Below are 27904 nucleotides of genomic sequence, written 5' to 3'. Positions count from 1 at the left end.
CCCATATACCACTTTTCCCATAAAATCATGTATTCCTGCTATGCAAGCTTGTGTATCACCCATGAATAGCCTGTTTCAATAAGATATTACTGGTGGCTTTGCCTCCACTTCTTTTCTCTCGATTTTGATTAGCTATGTGGCAGCCAATCGCCGTGCAGAAGCCGTGAGTTTGCTTCTGCCTTGACCACTGGCGTCAGGACTCTGTGCAGTGTTCTTAATTTTCTAATAATATCTGCAATACTACAAGGCCTACCTGTGTTTTCGTAGTATCATTGCCACCCTTGAGTCATAATCCATAACATTCATTCCATAACACAAGGCGACAGGTTATTTTTTCTCATAGATATCATGTGATGAATGAAGGTATTTTTTTATGTGATGAAAACAAGTTTATATTTCTTATCTATATTCAAATTAACAGTGTACTTAAGGCAATTTTTTGTCTCATTATAATCCTTTACTTCTGGCACTATACATGTTCAATGGTGAAATAGCAATAAGTTAATATTTTGTGGTGATTTGAGGTGTAGATATATTTTTTTCATGCATCCCATAGCACTGCGAGGCAGTGTGAGTGCAGGGTGAGCTTCCTGGGCCAAACAAACTTAACTTTTCTCGCACGGTGATTGGCTGCTGCTTGGCCAGTCAAAATTCAACAGCATGAGGATGTGTGGGTGCCTGGAATATCCCGTTGAAAGAGACTATAGTCGTGTAGTAGGCGTGCCTGCTGTAAATAGATAGATAGATAGATAAATTTATATATGTACAGTAAAGTCTCACATTCAGCAATTAATTGGTACGAAGGAAAGCTCACCGAAATTGAATTTGCCAAATGTGAGTGATTGAATCAATAGGAAAAACATTAATTGGGTATTATGAAGAGGGGCACAGGAAAACAAAAAAAAATATAGTGATTAGTGAGCAAAACAGATAGATGTCATTAACTTGAAACACATAAAAAACTAGAGATCATCCATGTGAACTGTAACAGTTATGCTCCATATATTGACAATTAAATTCAAGGCATGATAAAAAAGGACCTTGTGGCAGTGAGGCCAGTCAGCTAAGAAAATTAAAAAAAAGCGATGAAAATGTCGAGTAAACACCATAACATGTGGAAGGCCATTGGCTAGTATGCATCAAGTTGGCTTAGGGAAAGGGGATTGGTTGATCTGATTTTTGAGTTGTATAAGCAGACAGAGGGAAAAGTTGAATAAATTTTCAAATTCAACAGTAATTTTGAATTGTGTGCAACTTGCAATTTATTTACCTGATATTTGCTTCCCAACATACATAGCGTGCTTCATAGTTTGCTTTGTTTGCAACTTTACAAGCACTGCTGCCCTCAGAGCCTCAATGCAGCCACCTCACTCTTGGTGTCCCTTTGAGCAAGTCTACTCCAGAGTCGTATGAATTTATGTTTATACGGTTCTGCTCTACTCCAGTTCCTTATAGTGTCAATCTTTAATACAAGAATTAATCAGACTGATAAACTCTGGAACAGTCTTGCTTCATCTGTATCACCTCCATCCTACAAGATGAATGCTTTCAAGGGAGTATCTACACACCTAACCAAAACTGACATTCTCTTTGGCTACTTTTACCGTTTTCTACTTGCAGGAACAGCACTATTGTGGTATATTTTTGTATCTGATTTTGCCACAAAAAAAAGTCCCATCAGTTCCAGATTGATAAAGACCATTGAAATAACACTTCCATTTAGTGTGACTTCCATTTAATGCAAAGTTTGTTTTGGTACTTATCTCGCATTAATTAGAGGGTCTACTGTAGTCATCACCCTGAGCTAAAGACGTTTCTCGCCGCAATGACTGGAGTTGTCACTCGTGGCTTAGGGGTATTGTTAGTTTAGTATTAATGATTTTTTGTTGTTTCAGTGGTGAATGCTGCCTTTTATAAAGAACAGAGTGTTATTGAGTTCATCACAAAACTTCTCGATATTTCTGAGGATAAACTTGAGAAGCCATTCTCTACATCCCAGAAAAGGAAGGTTGACAGCAGTTTGAAAAAAATAAAGGTAATGACTTTATCAATGACCGAGTGATGAGCATTTACTAGATACAAGTATTTCCTGCATTTTACTAGGATGTCACAGATAACAGAAAACATCCATGCTATTGTTAACTTTTGAACTCTGTTATCACAGCTGCAAAATAAATTAATTTTATTTCTGCATTATAACTTATTTAGATAAATTATTTTGATAATCCTAAAAAAATCCTTTTTTTTTTTCATTTATAGTTCAGATTTTCCTTGTTTCATCTGGAAACTCCTTCAGAGGGTGTGCCCAGGACAGAAGTGTCTGTTTCTTCTGGCCTTCACTTTTTCAGTGCTAACACACCTTTCCACTTTTCAGCATTTTCATTTTTTTTCCTTCATATTTTTTGCTTGTGTGCACTCTTAATGTTATTACAATAAACCCAATCAAAGACTCCAGCACTGGTTCTACTGATACCAGTACCAGTACTGGTGGGTGCTGCCAGTACAGAGTATCACTTCAGTGTTGTTACTGAGGGGTCATTAGTGAGGGACTGAGGTCAGTGTGAACTGTGAAGACTGAGAGTTAGTATCAGTACTGGCACTGAGTACTCTGGTACCAGTACCATGTCACACAGCCAGTACCATTAGTACCAGTACTTGTACCTGCCCAGCCCTATGTGCTGGTAGCCGGCTGAGTGGATGGGAGGCATGATTGCCGTTGAAGGTCAGGCACCAAGGCTGTCCACCAGGACAGCCTGGGGTGCAGTGAGTACAACAGGGTGGGGTCCAACACCCGAGACAGCAGCAGTGGCTGGCTGGCCATGGCAGCATGGCAGCCACCATTGCTGGGTTATAGCTAGTGCACCTCTGTCCTGTGGCATGAGCTTGACATTGCAGTGTTTGGCAGGGGAGGTAGTGGTGGCAGTGGCTGCATCCTCCCAGGTGTTGAGGTCCAGCAGCTGTATCTGTGTTTGCTGGGGGAGGACAGGGCAGGGGGGCAACAGGAGGGGAGAGGAGATGGAGGGCAGTCGTGTGGCAGGAGTGGGGGGCATCATGCTGGTAGTGTGGTATTATGTCCAGTTTACAACAAAGACCAAGTTACATCACGGCTTTTAGAAACAATGGCATAAGACAGGATATGACTGTAAAGGAAAATCTTGGTTAATGAACTTAATTAGTTTCTGAAGGCTGTTCGTCACCCGAAATGTTCATAAACCGAAGCTATTTTCCCCAAAGATATCAATGTAAAATGGATTAATCCATTCCTGGACTCCAGATGATTGCTTATTTATACTATTACAACAGTACTTTGCACACAATTTCATAACACAGACCCAATGGAAATCAATAAATCTAACACACACAAAAAAGGAATTCAATGCTAGTCAGATAAAATAAAGATGAAAACTTAATTTAATTTTACTGTACCTGTACGAAGCAGAGTTTATTGTGGAATAGGCGGTGTCACACTGGCCGTTTTACTTCAACCATCAAGGCTATGGGCAACTGCGGTTGCCTGTATGCCCAACCATTGGTTCCATCCATACGAATGGAAAACGGTTGTGGCCTTGTGGGTATGAGCAACCACGTGGCTGTATGTAAACAAACAGACGATGGCAGTGGCTGAAGACTGAGAGGCATTGGAAGATGGCCTACCAAGAGACCTGTGGATTGGCATAGCTGCTTTGTTTACATTTTAATTGACAAGATAAAGGAACACCCCATGCTGTACGTGTGAACGTAGTTCAATATAGCTTTTTTTTGTCTGTTCTATGAAAATTGTTGGACTCCCAGTCTTCACAGCACAGCTCTTTGACGAGTTTTGGTAAAACATTCCTGTCCTCCCGTCATTGAAGATGTGATCATGCCCACAACTGCTTTTTCCTTCCATTTAACTACAGCAGCAAGTCCTTAACTTGGGTAACAGCAACATAATCTGCAACATCCCTTACTTTGTTAGCAGACGGTGCCATGTCGATACAGGATGACTGTTTTGTTTACGTTGTAGATACGGGCAAATGGCCTTGGCCATGTGTGTGACGCACACCCGGAAAAGTTGGAGTTGCCGGTTGGAGTTGCGTGGCTGGAGGGAAAAGACCTAGTGTGACACAAACTTCAATAAGGGGAATGTGGTGAGGAAGGGAAAGGGAAGAGTTGTTATTGTTTGGAAGAGGAGTCCTCTTCTAGCGAAAGCAACACAGCGACTGACGGTCTCCCGCCAATACTCCCACACTCCCAACTTGTCACCCCACGATGTTGCCGACTTGCATGTTCATTTCTCAAGGCACCATTCATCACCTGAGACATTTTTTGTTTTGAAAATTTGCTAGGGAACCGATTCGTTAATGACGAGATGCGTTCATGACTCGCGGTTCCACTGTACTCCTAACAATGTTTTTTCCAGTTTGGATTTGTAATAATGAGTGTCAGTAATGGTGAATAATTGATAAAAATTAATGTGATGCTTTATTTTCAGGTGCGAGAAACTCATTCAGGTATAAACCGAACCTACAAAGTGGTTGGAGTGGCAGAGGTGGGAGCAGATGAAAAGACTATAAATTTTGAGGATAAGAAGTGCACAATACAACAGTACTTTGCCAAGAGGTACCAGAAAACCCTTCATTTCCCAAAACTTAACCTCTTGCAAGTTGGTGTTGAAGCAAAGAATGTCTTCTTGCCTATTGAGGTAAAGTGAGACATCACCACCATTTTGTATTCTGAAGTTGATCAAATCACCGACACAGTTATCTTCTTCACATCCTCATCCATGTTGTGGAATGCCACTCTCATGTTTGTTAGGAACTTACATGCCCCTCTTGAAATCTTACCTGTGTTTCTTTCTCTGGGGACAGGTTGTTCTGGAACATAACACCTACCGTATTTTATGGCTTATAAGATGAGAGAGAGAGAGAGAGAGAGAGAGAGAGAGAGAGAGAGAGAGAGAGAGAGAGAGAGAGAGAGAGAGAGAGAGAGAGAGGAAGGGGGGGGGGGTACCTCAAAGTTGCTGACCTTGCCCCCTCATGCTGCCAATGTTCTAGCCTGCTGCCCTATGGGTGGCACCAAGTCTTCAGGCATCCTGTTGTCAGAACCTTGTGGATTTTTTTTGACATTTTTTTTCAAGAATACTTTGCTCTGTGAAGTTCAGAGACATGATTAGTTTCTTTTAGAGTAGGTTCTTCAATTTGCTTAAAATAAATCACACAACTTTTGAAGTAGCTTCTGTGTATTACTGGTGAAGATTTGTATGTCATGTTCTAAGGACCACTATGGACAAACTTGTGACTGATATTCTTGTTCTGGTTGTTTTTTCAGTGTTGTAAGATAGCCAAGGGACAGAAGGTGCAAGGAAAACTCAGTGACAGAGAGACATCACAGTTCATCAGAAACACAGCTAAGTCACCCTCTGAAAGGCTTCAGCATATCACCCGAATGGTCCAGAAGCAACAGTTTTCAAAAGACAAAAATATACAGGGCCTTGAGTTATCCATATCAGATATGGTAAGTTTGTATCTGCCATTACTTGTGCATAGATTTGGGGGTTTGTCATATGTTTGTGTTTACATGTGAGTGTTGGTTAAGACATAGCTATATCATTGTTTGGAATCACAGACTTTTGAATATCTTCTCTTGTGTTACATTTCTTAACAGCTTATTTTAATTGAATTTCAGTAAAATTCCTATTGATACCTTGAATTTTCCTGTTGTCCTTCTAGCCTGTTTCTATATATCATGTATTAACTTATTATTTTATAAGTTATATAACCTTGTGAATTGTGAATGGTAGTAAGAGGCTGAAATTAAGCATAAAAGAGATTTCAATTCAGATATTCATACCATTTCTCCTCATTAACAGCTATAGCCTTACAAAACTTTTTAAAAAAAATGAAGAACAACAACTCAGTCACAAGCAGTTAGTTTTCAGTTAATATTTAGTTGAATGAAATTGACATTAATTAACATTAATTAACAGCTAGAGCCTTACAAAATTTTTAAAAAAATATGAAGAACAACAACTCGGTCACAAGCAGTTAGTTTTCAGTTAATATTTAGTTGAATGAAATTGAAAACTTAAGTGTATATTTTTACTTCCAGCCAGTGTCTCTTGAGGGTCACGTTCTGGACAATCTACAGCTATGTATGAGCAAGGAATTTGTACCGGTGAAGGGAGTGTGGGACACCAGAGAGAAGACCTTCTTTGAGCCAGAACATCTCAAGTGCTGGGCTGTCCTCAACTACAGCACTTATGTTGTTCCAGGTGATAGTTTGAAGTAAGAGGAGCGAGCTACAGTTCTTTTAACAATCTCTATATATCTACATCTTCAACACCCTGTTCCCTCATGAGAAATTCCCGCAAGGGGGTGGCCACAGCAGGATAATTTCTAGTATTCCCAGTTCCAACATTTCTTTGCCTGCCAACTCTTTCACCTCATTACTCAGCCACTCCATTGATCCATTTTATTTGGGGTCTTCTGCTGATATAATTTCCTTCAATCTTGTTTGCATACATTCTTCACAAATCAATCAACCAATCAATCAGTGGGGGCATACACCGGGGGGCACGTCACCTCACCCACCCTACGATGCCAAGCCCGGGGGTCCCTCATTCATTTGTATCATGTCTAACCATCTCGGAGCTCAGTAGACCTTCAGTTCGTCACAAGGTAAGTATCGAAAAAGCTCATTAAACAGAGGTGTTATTTCAGTGGGATTTACGAATTTGGGACTGAGAGAAACTCATTACTAAACATACAGTTACTGACACACACTATTATGGAAAAATTGAGTAAGGGTCATTATGAATAAAAAAAAAAAGTGGAAATAATGAAAAAGTAATTCTCTGAGGATGAGCACACATGGTGAGCAGTTTGCCTATGCTGGCCCTGCCCCACCCCAACTGTGCATGGCTCTCATTATTGCTTCCATAGTCACACTTTGCACACATGCCTACCCTACCCAAAATAAGGAAAAAACTTGCATAATTTTGCTGACATTAATGATCACAAGTCAACGTAGACAAAATTATGGAATATGTAAGGGTCAGCCGACACTCAGTCAGCTGATGGAGCATGACGCTGCAGTGTGAGTCACAAACACAACACAACACTTGCTGTGTGGCCAGCACGCCAATGCTGTCAATGCCTCACATGGCGATTGTGGGAGAGTACCAAGTCAAAGGCTACCCCAGAGTCAATAACAACAAAGGAGATTATCAACCAAGACACACACACACACACACACACACACACACACACACACACACACACACACACACACACACACACACACACACACACTCAAAAAGACTACATATATCATATAGTCTCCTTGCACATGGTGAGGCAGTGGCTGAGTGATCAGCATGCTGGGGCGATGTCCAGGAGGATGCAAGTTTGCATTCCACCCGCTGTATTAAACAAGCTGACAATTTTCAGTCATTGCCGAGTGGCGTGAGACTACCCACATGTTGTCCTGAAGACCACCTATCCACCCAGACTCTAGATTTTCTTGAAAAGAAAATCAAAGATAAGCTCCAAAGGACAACATGAGCCAAGCAAGATGGCACCACTATAAATACCTGCTTGCACCATAATGGGCTAGGGCCATCCACCATGCTCTACCAAGAAAGTCTACCATTGGCATAGGCAAAAATGTGAAAACTAAGTCTGTTTAGTTTTGATCAGTGCTATTGAAAATAGTGAAGGGTGACTGCAGACTGAAAGGGTCCCTCTCCTTGGAGAATTAATTTTCAGGATTAATTGATGAAGACCAATATACGTATTGACTTAATTTGTGAAAAAAAGGGAAAAGTTTAGAGAAAGTGGTGGAAATTAATAGACAGGTGGTAGAGCAAATGTGTGGCAGGATATAATGGACTTTTCCAACAAAATTTAACTGAATGAACTATTTCTTACGCACATAACCCATTTGTAAAATGATGTGTGCTTGTACATAGATCTTCTGTTTGTGTTGGATGGAGGACAGATAAATGTTTTTAGTTTTTCAAGAATTTGGTGTTGTCAAGTGTTTATTTCAAATGTTTAACAATGGTAATTTTTCTGTAATGGCCGTGGCTCTTCATGGAAAAAGTAAAGACTACTACAGTAAAAAGTTCATTCATCCGAATTGCAGTGGACCAAAGGTCATTCAGATTATCTAGTAGTTTGGATAACTGAGAAGAAGCCCTGAAAAAGAAAAAGCATTTACATAATCAGAAAATATAAAGACATCCCATGTTATTTTTTTACCCACCAGTAATGTATATTTGTTGACCAACAGTTTTAGGAAGGCAAATGTGTGGAAAGAAAGTAACTCACAGGAAATAAGGCACAAAAAAGTAAACAGATTTACAAAAGACACAAAAATGCCTGAGTACTGTATTTTTACTTAGGTGATTTACTCTTCACTCGTTTGTAATTTCAGTTAATATTGCTGTGTTGAGCAAAATTCCTTAAACCTACTGTATATGTCACTTTCTTTGTTGTTTCACTCACCGTCCTTGAGCATCGATTTTCTTTATACTCTCAGAATGTTCTTCACGAGTTATTTTTTTACAACCATATATATTTTCCCATGCATCATGCCATAAGATGCAGTGCATGTTGTGCTATATACTGACTTACAGTTTGGAAATTGCTGACTCATGTATAAACTGAATGATCTAAATCTGCCAGGAAATTCATCGACAACCTGAAGAAGATGGGCAGGGATCAGGGAATGAACATAAGTGATCCAGCCGATATTTTCCCTACCTGCAATCCTGCTCCAGAGGAAGATCTTCCAAATATCAAGAGGAAGTTTCCTAATATTCAACTTATTATGGCTGTCCTGCCCCAAAATAAAGACTTATATGGTATGTACATGGTATTCATCCTGATCATCACAGTCATCATCATCATTGTCATCACCACAACCATTATACAGTCATCTCTCAAAGTACGGTTTCCAATAGTTCAGTTTCAGTTTTATACAGATTGTCATAGGAGATCTTTTAGGATTTTTAAATTTCCTGCTCACCGGGAAATTTAAAAATCCTAAAAAATCTTCTTAGAAAATCCACTTAAAACCAAAACCGAACTATTGGAAACCGTACTATTTGAGGGACGACTGTATGAAGTAATACTTAAGAGCTATGATGCATTTTGTGGTAATGTCTTTTTTATACACCACAGCGTAATGCAAATTTTTCAAAATTTAGAGAAGTAGAATTTAAACTCATTAGAGATATATTACTGTCCAATATACTTAGAAGTGTTCAGGGATTGTACCTAACATGAAAGAGCATTTGATGTATTATTCTAACCATATCTGTGTCATAAGCCACATCTTGCTCTGCCTCAAAACTTTACCCTCTCTCTTATATAAGCAAGGTAGTAGGAATCTATATTTGGAAACTTGGAAAATTATTTGTTACTGATAAAATCACCGCAAAATGTGTCATACTGCACCTTCAAAAACGAATCAGACATATGTAGGCTACATCTTGGTCATTTTAAATTTTCATCTTTTGATAGAGCTTTTGCAAGGAACTCAAAGCTTTCCTGAAAATAAAGTTACGTACAAAGAAATATGATAAAAAAGGCTTTGCTCACCATAGTCATGTTTATATTCACTAATATTGTTTCAGGAAAAACAAATAAATATTTTAAAAGGCCTGTATTCTTGAAAAATTAAGACATATGGACATTTTTCAGTAAATTTATTCAACCTGAAACTCAGGAAAGATTTTGGATAAGATTCCCAGAAAAATTGCATGGTGGGAAGCAATAGAGCTGGTGACTGGAGCTGGTATGAAAGTGGTTATCAGGCAAGTCTAATGGATTAGAGCACTACACTATCTTTAACTTGAAAAGTACAGTACCCTCCCGAGTTTCATGATCCTCGAGTTTTGCACTTAGTCCTAAATTCTTACCACCCGACTTTCGCACATTATCACCTCGAGTTTTGCGCTGCTTTGACATGCATGGGTCATGTCTACTTACCGCCACTGTCAAGCGCACTACCTTTAAAGGTAGTGTCACATTGGCCGTTTTCCTCCAAACATTGGTGCTACGGTTGAGAGAGAGAGAGAGAGAGAGAGAGACTTATGAAATGATGAAGCCAGAATTTGGGAGAGTGGGAGGAGGAGGATGTGAGGAACTCCTGCCCAAGCAGTCTCAAAATACGTACCTTGGAAAAAGAAAGAAAATGTGAAGAGAGAACGGGTCGATTTGAACCCACAGTTGAAGGCGGCTGCCTTAAGGTTGGCTGACAGTTCTGAAAACTGCTTGTGATTTGCTGAGAGTCCAGTGACGTCATCGCCGACGCTCACCCTATCAGCGACCTCACTGCCTGAAGGCAGTATCACACTGGCCACACTGGGCCCTTTTCATCCCACCGCGTTGGTGGTAGCTAGGGCAACCGGCAACTCCTTCTTTTCTGGGTTTGCATCACACACGGCCAAGGTCGGTTGCCCGTATCCACATCCAAAACGTAAACAAGGCACTTGCCCTGTATCGACAGGGCATCGTCTGCTAAAGTAAGGGCTGTCACAGCTTGTGCTGCCATTACCCAAGTTATGGACTTGTTGCAGTTAAATGGAAGGAAGAAGTGGATGTGGCATGCCTGTGGTTCCTCCATGCCAGATCTCATTGTCACCACTGCACGTGCGCGGCCAACCCACCCATCTAAACTCCGACCACATAAACACGTGGATCGAGGAGCAACAAACACACACAAACGCACGCACGCACACACCAAACTCATCAGGAACCATGGCAGATGTTTCTGACAAACAGAAATGGCTTCACTATTTCCTAGTGTGTTAGAACATATTTTGTGAATGATTCATACAAACCAAGCATATCCAATGGTAAGAAGAGAGCAGTGTTAAAGACAACTGCTCTCTTCTTGCAAAGAGCTAGGTTTGGTTCATGTGAGCCACTGATCATATACGTTCTGACACACTCAAAGAAATGGTGAAATCGTTTATGTTTGTCAGAAACATCTGGCATGGTTCCTGATGAGTCTGGTGTGTGCGTGCGTGCATGTGTGTGTTTGACTGTTTGTTCCTACTCAATCCACGTGTTCATGTGGTCGGAGTCTAGATGGGTGGGTTGGCCGCGTACACGCAGTGGTGACAATGAGAACTTCTGGCACGGAGGAACCACAGCCACGCCACACCCACAACCGCTTCTTTCTTCCAATTAGCTGGAGCAACAAGTCCATAACTGGGGTAATGGCAGCACAAGCCACGACTGCCCTTAATTTAGCAGATGACGCCATGTCAATACAGGGCAAGTGCTTTGTTTACGTTGTGGATGTGGATACGGGCAACCGACATGGCCGTGTGTGACGCACACCCGAAAAAGTTGGAATTGCCAGTTGCCCTAACCGTCGCCAACGCAGTGGGAGGAAAAAGGCCCAGTGTGACACCAGCTTACGGACAACCAACAACTTGCTCCCGGTTGGGCATACAAGTGTTGCCTGTAACCCCAACGATTGGAGGAAAACAGGCAGTGTTCCTGCTGATTGGGTGAGCGCCGGCAATCACGTCATCAGATTCCCAGCGAATCACAAGCATGTTTGCCAAGCCTTCAACTGTGGCTTCAAAACGACCCGTTGTCTCTTCCCATTTTCTTCCTTTTTCCAAGGTACGTATTTTGAGTTAACAAGGGAGTAAAGGGGAAAAAAATATCAGCTTCTCCACGGGTCAGAACATATAAGTGCTTTTTCAGTGTTTGCAATAACCCGAGTTTCGCGAGCCTCAAGTTTAGTGTTATACCTTCAGAACGAAACGAGCGTAAAATTCGGGAGGATACTGTGTTGATGGGCTATGGGGCAGCATTGTTTTCGAATGACTGTATTCATTGTTAGTTTTAGAGGAGTGTTAAGTGTTTCATTGGGTGATCTTTTCCTTCCATGTGCTTTCTTTTCTTGTCACTGTTTTTATGCCTCCAACATGGAGGAAGTGGAAAGAGATAGTAGGAGTGCAGGACTGCTGATATATAGGAGCATTTCAATGGAATACAGAGGAAAAGCATATGAGTCATGACATTGTATCCAATCAGTATTGTTATATGACTGAAACATGGGCTCTAATGAAGAAGTTGGATGATGTCTTGCTTGTCTTTGATTTGAGAATGTTCAGGGATATGGCTGGGATCACATGGAGAGATGGGGTATCCAGTAAGGAGATGGCAAGAGGATGTGGGTTGAAGGAGCTGAGTACAGTGCTGAGAGTATGAAGATTGAGGTGCTTGGGGCACACGAAGAGGGGGTATGGTGAGGCATTAGGGAGAGCTGGTGGGGTGGAAGTGCCAGGTTGCTGCCCACCAGGCAGGCCAAAGAAGACATGGAGGCAGTGTGTTGGAGAGGATTTGGAAGCACTGGGCATAGGAGAAGCTGAGGCAATGGGGAGAATTATTTAGTAGCATATCATCGACCGTCTAACCTCATAAGTAGTTATGGGAAAACCCGACATTAAACTGATGATGATGATGATGATGATGATGTCTTATGCTTTTAATTGTGCAATTGTCACTCAGTCTGCAGGAAGTAGGGACTGAAGATGATAAAAATCACTTTTTAATTCATTCCTCAGATCGTCTCAAGAAAATTGGAGACCGAAAAATCTGTGTGGTGACACAGGGTGTAAAAGACACAAATGTGAAAAAAAATGCCCCTCCTGTTGTTGGTAACCTACTGCTGAAAATCAATGCTAAGATTGGAGGTGTCAACTATGTTGTTCAGCGAAATGAACTAGAGGTAAGACATTAATGTTTTGTGCCTGCCTGACATGTACAGGGTGTTCCATGAGGAAGTTAAGATTGTTAACCACTTCTGTCCAAGTGTGTTTAGTGTTCCAGGGTCGGTGTGGCCCGTGGTGTCCAATGTGCGCAACTCCTAAATTGAGTTATTTGAAGGCCACGGTGACATGTGGCAATTGGTAGGTCACTCCCAGGTCAGTGGACTGCAGGAGCATCAGGGCTGGATGGCAGTCATTTCAAATGGGTTTATTTTGTAACCAAAAATAACGTAACACTAATTTTTTAGTGCAAAAAAGAAATACTAGTGGCTGCATGAGTACAAAAGGAGCACATTAGTGCACACCCCATGCTGTTTTGCTGCCTCCATTTTATTTCTATATTTAGGTGTTTCTCAGCCATTCATAGCTTCAAGTCAGCCAAATCAGAGTTATGACAAGCTTGAAACCAATAGGCCGGTTGTAAGTCAAAATTCACATTAAAAAACAAAATGAAATATTATTCAAATCTCCTGTATCAGATAGAGATGCATCCCTGTGCCTCCCACCCTCTCCTACTACCTCGCCTCTGTCCTCATGCATGCACCTCACCCCAGCCCCTTGTTCTGGTGACCCCTTAGCCATGCTACAAGCAAGTTGTACAACATCATGCAATAGAGCTACCAAGTTTTGTCAAGATGGCAGTGGCAACCAAACACTCGCCAAGTTGTTGTGTTTGGGATTCTATTGTGAGATGCCATTTTGGGTGGGCTCAGGTGATCAACTGTCCAGTTTGGGTCACCCTCCATCTGCAGGGAGTTGTGTCAACTATCTGGTGAACTGAGTGCAGCTGATCTTTGTAAACAGTGGAGAACTGGGTAAACTCACTCTACCCTTGCTTGGCTTAAGTGTAAACCAATTGGCATCTGCTAGATCTAGGGTATGCTTGAATAGCATACTGTAAGTTTATAATCTGGTAGAGTAGTGACTATACTGTGAGTAATACTTACAGCTTCAGTTCCACAGGCAACTGAAAGGGAAGCGTTCGTGGGTTGGCCCAGCCTACCCACCCTTCCCCCCTCCTGCCTTACCCCAGCCCAGCTGGGGTAAGGCCAGTGCATGAGGACAGTGGTGAATTAGAGGAGGTGGTTAGAAGATTGAAAACTGTGTAAACAAATAGTTGCTCTACCCTCGGCAGGATTTTTGAAATGTCAACTCATTACTTAACCAAGTGTTACCAATATTATTGGCCTGATTGTAAGTGTGGGCAGTCATTAGTCGCATACGTTGTAACTTGAGGACTACCTGTAATTATCTTAACAGGGGTGTCTGCCTAAAGGAAAATTTGTTACATTCCTTTGTGTATATATATATATATATATATATATATATATATATATATATATATATATATATATATATATATATATATATATATATATATATATATATATATATATATATATATATATATATATCCCTCAAATAGTACGGTTTCCAATAGTTTGGTTTCGGTTTTCTACAGATTGTTGTAGAAGATCTTTTAGGATTTTTAAATTTCCTGCTCATTGGGATATTTAAAAATCCTTAAAAATCTTCTTAGAAAATCCATATAAAACCAAACCCGAACTATTGGAAACCGTACTGTTTGAGGGACGACTGTGTGTGTGCATATATATATATATATATATATATATATATATATATATATATATATATATATATATATATATATATATATATATATATATATATATTGCTTTCTAAACTGCCCTCTTTCGGATTCTATCCCTCTCTCTGTTCCTTTATCTCCAGTTTCCTTTCCGGCCGTTCTATCTCTGTGGTGGTAGACGGTCACTGCTCTTCCCCTAAATCTATCAACAGTGGCGTTCCACAGGGCTCTGTCCTATCACCCACTCTCTTCCTGTTATTCATCAATGATCTTTCCATAACAAACTGTCCTGTCTATTCATATGCCGACGACTCCACTCTGCATTATTCAACTTCTTTCAATAGAAGACCAACACATCAGGAAGTACACGACTCCAGACTGGAGGCTGCAGAACGCTTAACCTCAGACCTTGCTATCATTTCCGATTGGGGCAGAAGGAACCTTGTGTCCTTCAATGCCTCAAAAACTCAATTTCTCCACCTATCAACCGACACAATCTTCCAAACACCTATCCCCTATTCTTCGACAACACTCAGCTGTCACCTTCTTCAACACTAAACATCCTCGGTCTTTCCTTAACTCAAAATCTCAACTGGAAACTTCATATCTCCTCTCTTGCAAAATCACCTTCCTCGAGGTTGGGTGTTCTGTATCGTCTCCGCCAGTTCTTCTCCCCCACGCAGTTGCTATCCATATACAGGGGCCTTGTCCGCCCTCGTATGGAGTATGCATCTCACGTGTGGGGGGGCTCCACTCACACAGCTCTTCTGGACAGAGTGGAGTCTAAGGCTCTTCGTCTCATCAGCTCTCCTCCTCCTACTGATAGTCTTCTACCTCTTAAATTCCGCCGCGATGTTGCCTCTCTTTCTATCTTCTATCGATATTTCTACGCTGACTGCTCTTCTGAACTTGCTAACTGCATGCCTCCCCCCCTCCTGCGGCCCCGCTGCACACGACTTTCTACTCATGCTCATCCCTACACCGTCCAAACCCCTTATGCAAGAGTTAACCAGCATCTTCACTCTTTCATCCCTCACACTGGTAAACTCTGGAACAATCTTCCTTCATCTGTATTTCCTCCTGCCTACGACTTGAACTCTTTCAAGAGGAGGGTATCAGGACACCTCTCCTTCCGAAATTGATCTTTCTTTCGGCCACCTCTTTTAATTCTTTTTTGGGAGCAGCGAGTAGTGGGCTTTTTTTATTATTGTTTTCTTTTTTTGTGTGCCCTTGAGCTGCCTCCTTTGTTGTAAAAAAAAAAATATATATATATATATAAATATATATAAAGATAGAAATAAAAATATAGATAAATATATATATATATATATATGTATATATATATATATATATATATACACAGTGGAGACTCAATACTCGAACTTAATTCATTCCAAATGGCTGTTCGAGTATCAAAAAGTTCGACTACCGATACCTATAAATCAGGTAATTCCTTCTAACCTTAGCAAAACCTTAAGTTTACAAAAATTTCAATGTAAATTTTTTTATAATTTTGATTTGTACTTACTGTAAGTGAAGGCTGGTGATGGATAACGTAGAAGAGGAGGGGAGAAGGGTGGGGAGGAGGAGGGAGTTTATTCGTCGGAGGACGAGTCGCCGTCTGGTAACTCGTCTCCTGGTGTGATTCCTGTGAACCCACTAGTGGAGGGCTGTGGCTCACTAACACTTGCACTCTCTCTAGATTCCTTTTTCAACAAGAATCTGTCTAATGTGATCTGCCTTTGCCTTTTTTTCAAAATGTCTCAAATGCTGCATCAAATTTTCATCAAACTGGTTTATGTTTCTGTGTGCAGCAGCAATATCAGGGTGGCACCTCTCCAAAAAGTTTCCCAACTCTGTCCACTGACGCAAATATTTCTTGATCTCTGCAGTGGAGACTCTTTCCTTGCTGTTCCCCTCCTCCTCCCCTGAAGACAGCTCCTCAGTTACCTCCTGCAGCTGTTCCTTGTGAAGTTGACGCAGCTCATCAGTGGTGAGGTCTTCAGAGTGTGCTTGCACCAGCTCCTCCACATCATCACTGTCCACCTCAATGCTTATGGCCCTCCCCAAAGACACAATGTCCTCCACCACAGCAGACTCCTGGATTGAAGGCTCGAATCCCTCAAAATCCTTGGCTGTCACACAGGTCGGCCACAGATTTTTCCAGGCAGACTGCAAGGACCTCACAGAAACTTGACCCCAGGCTTTATCTATAAGCCTTAGGCAGTGGAGGATATTGAAGTGATTCTTCCAAAACTCCCTCACAGTGAGCTCTGTTTCAGAAGTCACCTCAAAGCACCTCTCAAAAAGTGCTTTTGTGTACAGCTGCTTAAAGCTGGCGGTGACATTCTGGTCCATGGGTTGGATCAGTGGCGTGGTGTTGGGGGGGAGGAACATCACTTCGCTGAATTTATACCCCTTACCCAATTCTTCTTCCACGCCTGGAGGGTGTGCAGGGGCATTGTCCATCAACAGGAGGGCCTTGAGTGGTAGATTCTTCTCTATTAGGTATGTCTTCACTGCAGGTGCAAACATCTCCACAAACCACTCCGTGAAGAACTGCCTAGTTGTCCAGGCTTTCTTGTTTGCCCTCCACATCACACTGAGTTTGCTTTTTTGCACACCGTTCTTCTTGAATGGCCTGGGGTTTTCTGAATGGTACACCAGCAGCGGTTTAATTTTGCAGTCGCCGCTAGCATTGGTGCACAGAAGCAGGGTTAGCCTGTCTTTCATGGGCTTGTGTCCTGGCAAACACTTTTCTTCCTTTGTTATATAGGTCCTGTTTGGTAGTTTTTTCCAAAACAGGCCTGTCTCATCACAATTAAAGACCTGTTGTGGGCTTAAGCGCTCCTTATCCACAAATTTCTTAAATTCAGGCACAAACTTCTCGGCGGCAACTTTGTCAGCACTTGCGGCCTCGCCGTGCCTCACAACAGAATGAATTCCAGTTCTCTTCTTGAAATTCCCAAACCACCCCTTACTAGCTTTAAAATCTTCACTGGAGTCAGAGGTAGTATCACAAATAAGATCACCATAGAGCTGCCTAGCCTTCGCACAAATTATGCCCTCTGACATAGAATCACCAGCCATCTGCCTTTCGTTTATCCACACCATCAACAATTTTTCCATTTCTTCCACCGCCGCAGGTCGCTTAAGTTGCTTTTTCACACCCATCGTCACATCAGCTCCCTTAATGGCCTCCTTGTTCTTCAGTATGGTGGCTACTGTAGATTTCGACATACAATACTCAGCTGCAAGATCGGTGATTCTTGCTCCTTTCTCGTATTTATCAATAATCTCCTTTTTCCGTCCAATGGTCGTCACTACATTCTTCCTTTTAGGCTTATTTTCACCACTAATAAGCCTCTTTGGTGCCATTGTAAGTTTCTAAATGAAAAACCACAGACAGAACGCAGGAGAATGTTGTTGTTCTCACGACCGCGGCGGGACAACTGACGGCGACGGGGAGGGAGAGGCCAGGAGCCTTTGTTTACAACCACGTGTGCGGACGTTCGAGTACCAAGTTGAACTTTTGTGTTCGAGTATCGAAAAGTTCGACTTCCAAGACGTTCAAATATTGAGTCTTCACTGTATTTTGTTAACGAGTGGATCGTGGATTCCAGGTGCTTGATTTTTCTTTCATCATGCCCTGCCTTGACGCAGAAACGGCAAGTCTCGCTTGCCCCGTTACTTGTCCTAAAATATTGTGGAGCTTGGCGAAGGCCACAGTTAAAACAACGTTTCAAATTTGAGGGCATATTGGCTGATCTTTCCGCAGAGCGTAGTGAAACAAAGGGTCCTCCCAGGTGATGCAAAGGCTCCCAGGGGAATACGGCCGGCGAGCGGGAGGTGTCTGGTGGCCAGGAAATTTCCATTTATCAAGGAAAATTACAGCCTGAAACAGTATCTAATATAAACACTTCCTGGAAAATGAATAGGAAAAAATATATGTAGAACGTTTAGAAGGAGCTTGCGTGCACCACTGTGAAGTTGTGAGATGTATGGGATTAGTACAGCGAGGGAAAGCAAGTGTGTTAGGGTGAGGGTGATGGAATGTAATATATCAGAAATAACACTAAGCAGAGCAGAGTGTTGGGTAGTAGTAGTTGTTGTTCAGTCACAGCAGCAGCACTACAGCAACAGAACAGCCTTAGGAATCGCTGGGTAGCAGATAAGGAAAGCCAAAGTGCCGAAGCACTGGAGCAAGCTGACACACATGTACCCCCGAGGCTGGGGCAGGGTCCAAAAGTTTCATGTCGAATGAAATATTTGGTCAACTTTCCAGAATCGTTTTCGAATCAGACGAACACATACTGAACAGCCCGAATCGGTGCCCGAATGCAAAGTGAATGCAAACCGAACGCCATTTTGAAGTGATTCAGATTCATATGTATATATGTAAATAAGTACACTGCACAATGTAGCATAAATATACTTTGTTCATGGCCTACAAGCAGCCACCGGGAACTCTGCCAGACGATCTCCTTCTCCACAACGCTTTACCCAACTCACCTACTCTGAGCTAAGAACAATTAGATTGATTTTTCATGTGTTATCCGAACGATTAAAGCATCATCGGATTCCCTGTGAGTATGTAGTATGGATCTGTAATATTTGGAAATTAATTCATTGTACAGTTCTATGTCGGTCCGTCACATCTGGACCACTTAACCCTAGATTACCAGCGTTGTTCAGAATCCCGGCATGGGGGGTTAATTAGCGTCGCAGAAGGAAATCTGTTAGACCTATGGTGCTCTGTGGCCATGACATCTCAGTTGCCATTCTGCCCTTGGTGTGTGAGGTACGCTGTGTTTTTCCTGTGCTTAATTCCTGAACTATTCCCAATTGTCTGGAATTCTGGACGATAGTAATAATGACATATCAAGTATAATGCAGGCATAAGGGCTTCCGAGGCTGGAACATTTCGGGGGACATGTGAACTCCACGTGTGGCACAACTCAACACAATCAGCCAACACAGTGCCTGGCATTGGTGCTGTCTTAGGAAATGTAGTGTTTTTTAAAGTTTCACACATTTTTTTTTTCTTTAATGTTATTTTTGGGTAATATGTTAAGTTCATAGGTCAAAGAATTACAAATGTTGGTGGTTGGGGTTAGGGAGTGTTTATCCAACTTTCAAGTGTGTCATCATTATGTATCCAACCAATTCATAATTTGTTTTGTGAAACCCCATTTAATTTTTCACAGCAGATATTCAGTGATCCTGTCATGATCATGGGTGCTGATGTCAACCATCCCCCAGCACATGATAAGGCCACTCCTTCCTTGGCAGCAGTGGTGGCCTCTATGAACAATACTGCCTCAAAATATGCTGCGGAAGTTCGTCATCAAAAATGCAGAACAGAAATGATTCAGGAACTGAAAGAGATGACGAAGTAAGTTTCATGGGTGCTGCTAATGAGCATATCACACTTAAGACATGTTGCTGATGCCTACACTTTTGTGTGCTGTTTCCTCCCATTTCCTTTTGTTTTCCTGAAAAATCCATTCAGTTAGAGTATACTGAAGAAGGATAATTTTATACACTTGACCCTTGATTGAACAGATTTTGAATTTAACAGACTTCATCTGCTGCCAGACTAGAGGAGCAGACCACTAAAAAGTTTGCTTCCTGAAAAATGTGTGTCAGATGGCTACATGGTGGCATAGCATTCCCGCCAAATCACACTTGACTTGCAGTACATGTCTACCATATACAAATACTACTGAACCACCATTATACAGTAAACCCTTGCTTGTACAGACCTTGATAGAACAAATTTTGGCTTTAATGAACTTTTTAGCCCAGTCCAGTATATGTGGGAATTTACTAAACAAGATTGCTAAGTCCAGGGTTCGGTTCAGTGGTAGGTAGGCCGAATATGTACAGACACGTTGAATGGCAGTGTGGAAACAAAGCCAGTTGGGTGGAGCACATCTGGTTAGTCTAGCTTTGTCTGCATAAACACTGCTGCTGTCATCCTTCTGTGCCTCACCTTCATCTAATACAAAAAAACAAACATTGTTGTATACAGAAATGGTTGGAAATAGCAAATTCTCAGCTTCTATAATAAACAAAGTTTGTTGTATTCCAGAATTCGGTTCCCTTGAATATTATAAATTTTTTGGATATACCATAATGTTACCCCCTCCCTCCCAATTGGTTTATTAAAGCGAGGGTTTACTGCATTGTAATATATACAGATAGTCCTTGGTCACAATGTATGTAGCTTACAACCACTTGTAATTATGATGAGGCCAATAATATTAGTAACACTACTAATTATAAAGGGTGGGCATTTCAAATGTCCTTTATAAGTACCAACTTCTCAGTTTGTAATTCAAGGTCAATTGAACATTCCAGAAATCTTCTTCTTGCGTTCTACCGACAAACAAAGAGAAAACCATCAAGGATTGTAATGTTCCGTGATGGAGTTAGTGAGTCTCAGTTCTTGAAAGTGTTGTCTTTTGAGCTGAAGGCCATGAGGGCTGCCTGCACAGAGCTGGAGGAGACCTACCAGCCAGCCATGACCTTCATTGTTGTTCAGAAAAGACATCACACAAGGTAAGCTTAAGTTCAGCATTTTCCTATTCCATAGAGCAGGGCTATTCAACTATTATGAGCAAAGGTCTAGTTAGACAAGTTCAAATGTATGCAGAGATCTGGATAAATATTGCTTGTGGACCCCAGGCTCCAGGAGTAGAAAATATAACTAAATAACAAGAATGTCCTGGACTGACTGTAGGGCCTACTGTCATTCAAGGAAATACACTTGCAAGAATTCATCACCAGCACCTTCATGTAATTTAATTATATTTTCTACTCCTGGAGCCTTGGCTCCAGCTACAACACTCAGAAGGTCTGAATTCAGACACGGGCCGCCAGTTGAGTAGCCCTGCCATTGAGGTTGCTTTAGACTACCAATTTGGTTCTGTGTCAGACTATCATTAAAAAATCATTTGAACCAGAAGTGACTTAACAGAAATGGTAAAAATATTATCAGCTTTCTGTAAACAAGGGTATTGCTTCAAGAAAGATTTTATGTCTGGTGTCTCCGAGGAACCATGTCATGAAGGCTGTGTAATTGTTCTGTGATTGTCTTTCCTCCTCGCTGCTCTTTAGGCTTAAATCCTCTCTCTCCCATCATGCCTATGCAAGAAAAAGATTATTTTATAATGTAATTTTTAAGTTCTCATATTTTCATGAATTGATTAAATATGGTATACAGTGGTGCACAGTTTCACACATTATCAGGACTATATGCAATGACCTTTGCCTGCAGGGTGGAGGGTCTGAGGAAGTTGTATCCATGACACAGGGTTCAACACACTTCCAGTTTGGTGGATTACTCAAGCTTATCCACTTAAAGCACACACAAAAAAATTTCCATTGGTTTCATCCTCTTCAAATTTTCTTGCAGCTGTTGTGCAGATACTTCACTTGATTACAAAAGCTGCTTAGTTTTCTTTGATGCATTTTTGTGCAAGATCTTTGCAAGGATATGAATTTTGACTCTTGCATTCTACTACAGCTGCATGAATAGATTCTAAATTGTTAAGCACCTCTGCAACAGAATTGCTCTCCCTTTCCATTGACTCTTGTGTGTGACATATAATTTTTTATAATGAATGCAAATATCACAAATATACTTCACTCATCTCACTCTTAAGGAGTTCTTAATTACTGTGGGTTATTTATCTTGAGAAAGAAAGGAGGACTACAACTGCAACCTTTTGAAATAGCCTTGTAATGTCTGAAAACACTAACTGCAAATGTCTTACCAGGAAGAAAATTTCTACAATAAAAATTCCTCCTGGACACATGATATCCAACTAAAAAAAGAGGACATGTTCTAGACTCATAGCTACCCCTGTCTAAAGAGTGGTCATATCAGGGGAAATAAACTACAAGTATTAGTACCAATTGGAATGGTCTCTGGGATTCAGTGGATGTACCCAATTTCACTTATAAACTACCTAAACATATCCCTTGTGTGTAATTCATTATGACCACACCTCTGGGGTTGGCTGAAACCTCACACCCATACACACCCAGAAGGTGGGACACCCCCCCTGACTTACACCTGGTATTCATTCACTGCTGAGTGATGGAGTGAGAATTAAACAAGACTGCCCATCCATTTCCAATCCGCCCAGAAATCGAACCCAGAACCTCTTGGTTGTGAGGTGACCATGCTACCACTGCATGTCGGAGCTCCCTCTATGTATTTACCTATTTGTAGTCTAGCGGGCCCGAGCTAAGCTCTAATAGTCCCATCTCCATATCATATGTGTGTGTGTGTGTATGGTGAAGGAAAATTAATTAATTGATTCTTGTTTTCAGATTCTTTTGCAATGAGAGTGATGGTGTAGGGAAGTCAGGCAATGTTCCTCCCGGTACAACAGTGGACAATACCATCACCCACCCAACTCAAAAGGATTTCTATCTATGCTCTCACCTAGTAAGTTCTGTGTACCAAAATGAAAGGTTGATAACATTTACAAAGTGATTGGGAAGCTGTTTTTACCTAATTTTAGTACACTCAACCCTCAATTTCCTGGACTAATAGGCAGGAGCAAGCATCCAGGAATCACAGAAGTCCAGGATGTGGGAACGGCTACAGTCTGGGTGCCACGGCCCATTCCTGGATGTTTACCATCCTATCTATCTATCTATATCTCTGACGCCTTGCTCCCTCGCGGGAACTTCCCTCCAGGGGCTGGCTGCGGCAGAAGTGTCTCCATCTCTCTCTGTTCTGGTACTCCCTCTCAGCATATTCAATCCTGCTAATTCCAACTCTCTTGCTCCAATACTCACTCACCCTATTGATCCAATTCACTGGTAGTCTTCCCCTGACACCCCCTCCCTCAATCCTTCCCTCATACACTCTCTTCATGAATTCATTTTCCCCCATTCTCATCATGTGTCCAAACCATCTCAATGCACCACGCTTCACCCACTTCACCACTCCACCACTCCACATGTGCACTCCACTCTTTTCTTTGTTGCACTCATACCAAACTGCTCATACATGTTTTCATTACACTCTCCATCCCATCCTGACACACCACATGCACCTCTTATATTATTATATTATATATAAAAAAAGTTTCTTGTTTTAGCAGAGGTAATTTTCATGTAGCTAAATATGGTAAAAGTTAGAAGCTTCTGTAAATAATCTTTTCCCTTTCCTTGCTGCATAGTTGTTGTGATGGACTCCGAGGTTTGCATTTCTGTTGAAGGTGCTCTTTCTTTTGTGCTCATCTCCATCACATTGGCCTTTGAGCCTTTGGTGGGTGAGAACTCATTACCTTGGGACACAGGGCAGTTATGACATTTATTTTGTCTGTGTTTGCAGGGCATCATAGGAACCAGCAGGCCCACCCACTACCATGTGCTGTGGGATGACAGTGATATGTCCATGGAGATGCTGCAGAAGCTGACTTATGCCATGTGCCACCTTTACTCCCGGTGCACTCGCTCAGTGTCCATTCCCACCCCAGCCTTCTATGCACACTTAGTGGCCTACAGGTATGATGCATTTAGGAAGAGCAGTGATGATTCAAACAGTGGGATAGCCCAGGCGTTGCATTTATTGTAAAACGTATGGGACTGAGTACTGCGAAATCTTGAATGAATATGCAAAACTTTGTTGCCTTTCCCTATACAGGACAACCTTGCCCTAAGTGCTGTACCTTTTGATTCAAGTCAGATTTTGTTTTTTGTATCTTTGTAATATTTTTAGAGTGTACCATGAGCACTCACTCATGAATATGGCAAATAGCAAATTGTGTATTATTATGGTGAAGCAGCGATGCACAGCAAAGGTATTGCCATAGAACATGAATACTTAACTCTCGTGCTGGAGGTGGAATGTGACGAGCCATTTATCTCTATGGAATCATGATGATTTAGACAGTTGATTCTTTATTTTTATTATTTTTATATCAGTTGAAATGATATATATGCTGCAACAATTATAAAAAGGTTAATTTGTATGAATTAATCAGACATTGTGTGTGTGAGGGGAAAAAGGAAGCCATAATTCCATACATCTTGAAATATTTGTTATAGTTTTCCTTGTTTTATTTTTCTTATATATAATAAGAGGATATTTTTATACTTACACAAATGTCATGGAATTGATCATTTCTTGCTTATTAGCTAATCCAACTGAAGTCATATTTAGATTAAACCGAGTAATACGAGTGTCCGTACCTTCCCACCCTTCTGACCGAACCATCAACACAGGTAAGGATGGTTCGGAAAATTTAGAAACTTGTGATTCATCATCTACTGCTGAAAACTGGAAATAGCTGTGAGTGTGATATTAACTAACTAAAGAGTCAGATGATGAAGGAACATTTTGAGATCAACATGATCACTGCTGCTTCAACTTTTTTTTTTGTATATTTTTTTCAAATAGCTGAATCATTGCCACTCTCTGTTATGGTTAAAACATTTTTGCAACAAAAAATTAAGAATGCATAATGCATGCCAGTCACTGCCCAGTGATGTGAATGCAGCTTAAGAACCTATAAAGGAAGTTGCTATATCTACAAACGTAAAACAGAAACCAAAGGTAAAAGGTAAAGTTAGGGGCATAATCCATAGCTGTGTGTGGCCTTGGTGCTCATCTCCATCACATTGGCCTTTGAGCCTGTGGTGGGTAAGAGCCTATTATCCTGGGACACAAGGTAGTTATGACAGCTGGGTTACCTCAGATTTCCTCAGGTACCCATTTATTGACCAGCCCTAAACAGTGTAGGTGCTGGGGGGTGATCCGTGTCCATCTCTCCTCCAGAGCAAAATTATATATTTTCTAGTTCTACGTACCAAGACCTTTCAAAAAAGTCTGGGTAACACTTCCAGATCAAGTATGTTTTTCCTACAAAGCCCATTTTCAACATTTTGAAGCACTTTGAACGGCAAATATACCGAAAGTAGGAGTTTGTTGATTATTTCATTAAAACACACTGTTTTGCAGAAATTATTACTCTATTTCAGTTACTAGGATGCCAATGATAACATTTTAGTATATTTGAATGCCTTCAAAACCTGTTTTTGTCATAGAATGACAACATTTTACAGTTATTGGTAAAAAAAAATTATTTTAGCTTGAAAGTAGTTGAAATTTGAAACACCTCTCATACCATTATTTTTACACACAGGATAACCAGAATTGGTCAAAATTATTCTAATTGGGTATTCTTTACAGTACAGTTGTCATATTTATGTTTGCAGAGTCTTTAGTCCCACAATTGAATTAAACGTCAACGTAGGTCACCCCTACCTCAAAATGTTCAAAACACACCAAGCAAACACACATGAGACCCTGGTGTACATCATTTATTAGTTCCAAAAGCTATATTGTCACCCTTTTTTTTTTTTATGTAAACCTAACATAATGCCTTCAAATGGCTATAAACATGATGGAACTTGCTGTAAAACACTGCATGGCAAAAATTGTGGTGTAGTGGAGTTTCAGTTCACCAGACTTTTGTTTGCTAAATTGAATCCTATGAAGTTAAGGTCAACTGTACCTTTTTTTTTCTTTTTCAGAGCAAAACTTCATAGTCGGGATCTTTGCCCAAGTGAAGCTGCATCCATGTCTTCAGGTGAAGATCAAGTTGTCCCAAGTGATGCTGTAATGACTCTAGCGACAAAAGTAGACATTAATGACAAAATTGCCAACCTTATGTACTTTATATAAAGTATGATACAGTGGAAAATAGATGCTTCTGTCTACCACAGAAATTATATACAGGTAGTCTGCAAGTTACTATGGTGTTTGGGACTGAAAGGCCAGTCATAAGTAAAAGTTTATATTAAAATATTAAGTAAAATATTATTGAAATGTCCCACCGTGGATAGAGATGCAGTCGCGCGCCTTCTACCCTCTACCCCTGCCCTGCCTCTTTCCTCATGTGCTCACCTCACCCCAGCCCTTCACTTGGGTGACCTGTTAGCCACACAATCTTGCGTAACATTATGCAATGTAGCTACCAAGTTTTGCCAAGTCTGTGCAGGGGGTTGTGTTGGCAAGAGGGAGAGCAGTTTTTGTAAAAAAAAGGACGTGTTATAGTTATGAATAGCCAGGGTCACCTCTGCTGCATCTTACTTTGTTAGTTTCATTCAACACTGATGAAACAGTAAACAGTTACCTGTAAAGGCTGCTGATGGAATACTGGTAGGGAGCTGTTGTTCTGGTACGCCCTTTGATTGCAATCAGCTGATCCACTGACTGGTTTCATTGGTTCCCCCCAACCTGCTGGGAGTTTTGGGGGCTGATGGGTGAATCAGACAGCTGAGACATGTAAACAGGGGAGGTATTTATGTAGACTCCCTTCACCCTTGCTCAGCTCACATGCTAGACAAGTGAGTCATGTCTCAGTATTGCAAACACTGTTAATCATTTTAGTAGCTACTTTATGTCTGTTTGTTTAGGGTAACACGTCCATTGTTTGTTAATGGTATTGCAGGCTCACACTATTATCTCACTGTCTGGGCTGGAGTCACAGTTACTTGCACTTCGGAGTTGATTGACGTTAGTGAAGTAACAAAAGGCCTTACCAAAAGTTGTGTGTTGGAAGTGATGTAGATCTGGCTGAGCTGATGCCTTTCTGTCTTTTCTCTCTCTGGTTATAGAAACGTGTAATAAGGTTGTAACTATATTATACAGTCTTAGTGCACATGAGGAGTCACCTTAAAAGCCAACACCTACGAGGCACATGTCTTGGTGTTTGCCCCATCTGTCTTGTTCCGAGTTCCCTGCAGTCGGCGGTCCTCTCTCTCGAGCTGGTGTCCACCTTTGAACATTCTTAGATGTGGCACCACTCTCTCTCAAAGCTAACAAAAACCTAGCTCATCTAAACATCCAGTAACTCCATACAGAGTTTGTGTTTTGACACTTGTAAGCCTTACATTTCTATCTGCATGATCTTATACATACATTAGTGCCTTACAACACAGCTTACTCTGCCCATCACTTCACCACTTACAGTGTAGGGCTAGAGCAAGATATTTTCTTCATTATGTCAGTTTATTTTCTTCATACTGTTACACCAACGGGTGTGTTTGGCTCGGGTGTTCTTGTGTTTGTTTGTGTGTGTGTGTGGGTGTGGGTGGGTGCCCGGGGCGGGGTTTTGTTATACATACCTGCAGAAATTAATGTATGCCTCCGTGGTCTAGTGGTCAGTGTGCCTGGCTTCAGTATTATTCTAGTGTTTGCCCATACTCACCCCTCGCAACCAAAATTGGCTAGGGGGCCATTGAGACTTCGGGGAATGCGGTGGTAACCCGGATGTCACACTGGCCTTGTGTCCCGAGGTAATGGCTCCCTCTCACCACAGGCCCAAGGGCCAATGTTACGGAGATGAGCACCGAGGCCACGCGCTGCTACAGCGTATGCCCCCAACTTTATCTTTACCTTTAATTGCAAAGCTGACTTTGTAGTTTCAGTTTTGAATATGTAATTCCCATTTTGTTTAATTATAATATACCTAATTTCTGTA

At 41.3% G+C, this 27904-nt stretch overlaps 1 protein-coding gene across 2 annotated transcripts in view; it reads left to right on the top strand.

Moving 5' to 3' along the window:
- LOC126988022 (protein argonaute-2-like) overlaps positions 1-27904 on the top strand; it is a 36156-nt gene extending 8252 nt beyond the window's left edge. Inside the window, exons 6-16 of one of the 2 annotated variants that reach the window (XM_050845757.1) lie at positions 1896-2035; positions 4475-4684; positions 5311-5496; positions 6091-6266; positions 8670-8848; positions 12578-12741; positions 19601-19785; positions 20754-20954; positions 22734-22851; positions 23749-23921; positions 25953-27904. In XM_050845757.1, coding sequence (XP_050701714.1) covers positions 1896-2035; positions 4475-4684; positions 5311-5496; positions 6091-6266; positions 8670-8848; positions 12578-12741; positions 19601-19785; positions 20754-20954; positions 22734-22851; positions 23749-23921; positions 25953-26103 — 1883 coding nt within the window. In that variant the 3' untranslated portion in view covers positions 26104-27904. Of the gene's footprint in view, positions 1-1895; positions 2036-4474; positions 4685-5310; positions 5497-6090; positions 6267-8669; positions 8849-12577; positions 12742-19597; positions 19786-20753; positions 20955-22733; positions 22852-23748; positions 23922-25952 lie in introns of both variants that reach the window. The other variant, XM_050845756.1, reaches the window with a different exon arrangement.

This window comes from Eriocheir sinensis, chromosome 67 (assembly GCF_024679095.1).
Source record: "Eriocheir sinensis breed Jianghai 21 chromosome 67, ASM2467909v1, whole genome shotgun sequence".
Taxonomy (NCBI): domain Eukaryota; kingdom Metazoa; phylum Arthropoda; class Malacostraca; order Decapoda; family Varunidae; genus Eriocheir; species Eriocheir sinensis.
Note: the sequence above shows the minus strand (reverse complement) of the source record. Positions and strands in the feature narration are given on the sequence as shown.